The 3,632-nt window shown below is 37.4% G+C and overlaps 1 protein-coding gene across 1 annotated transcript in view; it reads left to right on the top strand.

Moving 5' to 3' along the window:
• Positions 1 to 3,632, top strand: part of vps8 (VPS8 subunit of CORVET complex) — a 122,132-nt gene that overhangs the window by 94,932 nt on the left and 23,568 nt on the right. Inside the window, exons 41-42 of the mRNA XM_016527229.1 lie at positions 1,566 to 1,735; positions 2,424 to 2,592. Of these exons, the coding sequence (XP_016382715.1) occupies positions 1,566 to 1,735; positions 2,424 to 2,592 (339 nt within the window). The remainder of the gene's footprint in view (positions 1 to 1,565; positions 1,736 to 2,423; positions 2,593 to 3,632) is intronic.

The raw sequence follows: 3,632 nt of genomic DNA, 5'->3' as shown, positions 1-3,632 counted from the left end.
GCGTTTTTGTGACAAATGAGGACATACATTTGTATAATGACAAGGGTATGACATAGGTATTACAAGGAGAAGGTGACTTTTCAGGACATTACCCCATGTCCTCACTTTTCAAAACGCTTATAAATCACACAGAATGGAGTGTATTGAAAATCTGAAATAGCACAAAGTTTCCTGTAAGAGGTAGGTTTAGGTGTAGGGTTGGTGTAGGGCAATAGCACATACAGTTTGTACAGTATAAAAACCATTACGCCTATGGGATGTCCCCACTTTTCACAAAAACAAACCTGTGTGTGTGTGTTTGCAGGCATGTGTACAGTATGGCTTGTGTGTTTGTTTGTGTGTGTAATACTCAAAATGCTGCACCAACAGCAAAATGAACATACATAAAGCCTCTCTCTCTCTCTCTCCCTCTCTCCCTCTTTCTCTCCCCCTCTCTCCCTCTTTCTCTCCTCTCCCACTCTTCAGTCTTTTTATATGACCTTGCTGAAACACATTGCCTCTGGTGAGGAGACTGTAGTAGATTAGCAGAGATTCTTCCACTCATGAAAATAAACTGACCCAATTTAATGTCAGCACAAGCTCAAGTGTTAATCCATTTCACAAATTTGAAAAGATACAGTATTTGATTGTGATAGAAAAGAAACGTTTAAGGGAGATTCTGAGTCGTTTCACATGCCTCTGGTTTCAGTCCTGATAATTTCATTCGTTATGGGGTAATTCTTCCATTGCCTGTGGTTGTGGATGAATAAATGTGTTCCCTCATGAATTAAACTGAAATAGGATATCTGACACGTATCTTAAAATTTACTTTTTTTTAAATTAACATCAAGATTTTATGTTAAACCATCAGGAAAGTTGTATGTTGTTAGAAACTGTAGCTGTTCATCATTTCCTGTAAGCTGTTTAGAAGATAAAATATAATGGCTTTCACGGCCATTTTAAAATGTATTTAGATATGGTAAAATGCGTTTAGTATTAGGCACTTATTTGTAGCTGAAAGCATAACCAAATCAAAATATTTAATTAACAGAAATGCAAAGTTGTGAGGGATGTGTAGATCTTTGTGAATGGCGCTGTACACGTGCCATTTCTGATGAAATATGCTGCAGTTTCTGTAAAGTTCTAAGTGTGCTTATAATATGCAGGTGCACTACTTACATTATAACGGTTGTGAAGTTTACTTAATAGTTCACCTAAAAATGAAAATTCCCTCATAAATATTTCTTTTCTTTTTTCTTGTAACACAAATGAACATATTTTTTATATTCTTTAATAAATTTTGTCCATGCAACCAAAATTTGAACACATCAAAAAGTACAAATAGGATCAGCATTAGCACAAGTTTTTGCCTTTTACAGTGCAGTATAATACTGTATGGCAGGACGTTTTTGGGAAGAGAAGGGGGGATGTTGAGTCAGGACACATCACAGCCTAGACTCAAACCTGTTTCATCTGAATGAGCAGAATCGTGGAGTATGTGTGCTGACCTCTGTGCCATAACTCAGTTTTTTTTTTTCTTTAAACCTTTGCAGTGGTTTACTTTACTACTTCTTTCTATCTCTCAGACTTTGTTGGAGACGACCACAAATCTGTTGAATTCAGATCTTCACTGGTCTCTGTCACACCTGCGCAAGGCGGTCAGTAGAGGGCTTCACCCAAGACAGTACCACTGCAACATCTGCTTACAGCAGTACAAGAGACGGCAAGAGAGCGAGGAGGAGATCATTATCTTCAGGTACACACAAAAATAATTTATGATAACTATATTATTTCATTATCTATACAAATTCTTAAAAAAAAAAAAAAAGTAAATAAATAATGCTATCAGTCAAATTCATCTTTAAATTTGTTTATTTTGTGTTTTCTTTTTTGTTGGCCAATGAATGTAACTTAAAGTATAAGTGTAGAAAGGTAAAGAGATTTTGTGACCATAACTGTACAAAAAACTTTACTGTGGATCAACACTTCCTGCAGACTGGGGTTTCTAACATCCCGCCTTGTCTGGTCATCTCCTCCTTGTCTGGTCATCTCCTCCAGTGTGATTTTATGTGGCAGTAGTAGCTCCACACTGTACCTTCTACCTTTTTTTCCAGTTTATGACAGCTGCCAACCAGTGTTAAGGTGCAATACAACCAACCACTATTTGGAAGTGTCAACCAGAACATTACTGGTGCTGGAGTATTTACAGTATTATCGTATGTGTAATATTAATGTGATATCAATATTTAATTTCTTAAATATCATAGTTATTGTGAGACCTCTATTATTAATATTAGCATTATATCTGCCATTGGTCGCCCTGTTCTGATGCCTTATTTGAGTCCCATATTTCTTACTTAACGAGCTGTTGTAGCACTCTGCCCAAACTTACTACACAAACAGACCAGGATTAGCATCATTCTGAACTCTTATTTCATGTGTAGCTGTGGACACCTGTACCACTGCCAGTGTCTTCAGCGTAAAGAGGTGGGTGTTTTGAGCGAGAGGCAGTACTCGTGGAGCTGCTACAAATGCACATCCAACCAGGGCTCACGGCCAGCGGACAGACCCAGCGCAGAGAGCTCTCGATCACGCTCCACTTCTCTGGCACAGGTCAGTCAGACAGTCACGTTTCACAATCAGTGTGTTCACCCAAATATGAAAATTCTGGCATATTGTGCTTCAAAAGAATCTCTTTTTTCTATGGACGACAATAAGAATTCTTAAAGAATTGTCATATTGCTTACAAGTTCATACTGCCCATGTCAGTCAATCCCCAAAATGGATCTACAGAGAGTTTGCATTAGAGGCAATATGACTTTTAAAGTGCTTTTATGTTCATGCATGGTGTATGTATTATCCACGCTAAATGGATCTCTGTTATGTGGCAGTGGTGTATGTAAATGACATGCAAATGGCTTTCTCCGCATGCAGCTGTATTAGTTGTAACCATAGAAGGCTGACGGCAGCAGGCACAAAAGAGAGCAAGGCTAGTATCCCTAATCACAGAGGTGTCCAACCAGTGTGATTAGAGTATTTGCACAACTGCATAAACAAAGCAGCTGAAAAAGCTGCCTGGCCCATAATTCCTGCTGATTGAATTGGCACTGCGCCTTAAAAAAACGAATGTTACATTTCTGTAAGTGTGACAGTTAGTGATGTACTGTAAATGAAAAAAGAAATATAAAGGTGCAGGATTAATGGGTCAATGATGTGATAATCTAATACTTTATTCAAAAATGAATAAAGGCAATACAGGCAAATGCAATTCATACATACAGTGACTAAATAAACCCCTGTGTTTCAGTTGTATTGGTCGGTCGTTGGTCCTGTACAGTATGTGTGTTCCAAGCTGATTTATTTGTGTGGATTGTATTCTTGTTCCAGGATTGGATTATATATATGTGACCCTGGACCACAAAACCAGTCATAAGGGTTACATTTTTTAAATTGAGATTTATACACCATCTCAAATCTGAATATATAAGCTTTCCATTGATGTATGGGTTGTTAGGATAGGACAATATTTGGCCGAGATACAACTATTTGAAAATCTGGAATCTGAGGGTGCAAAAAAATCAAAATATTGAGAAAATCACCTTTAAAGTTGTCCAAATGAAGTTCTTAGCAATGCATATTACTAATAAAAAATT

This window comes from Sinocyclocheilus rhinocerous, unplaced genomic scaffold, assembly GCF_001515625.1.
Source record: "Sinocyclocheilus rhinocerous isolate Xijiao unplaced genomic scaffold, SAMN03320098_v1.1 scaffold721, whole genome shotgun sequence".
Lineage (NCBI taxonomy): Eukaryota > Metazoa > Chordata > Actinopteri > Cypriniformes > Cyprinidae > Sinocyclocheilus > Sinocyclocheilus rhinocerous.
Note: the sequence above shows the minus strand (reverse complement) of the source record. Positions and strands in the feature narration are given on the sequence as shown.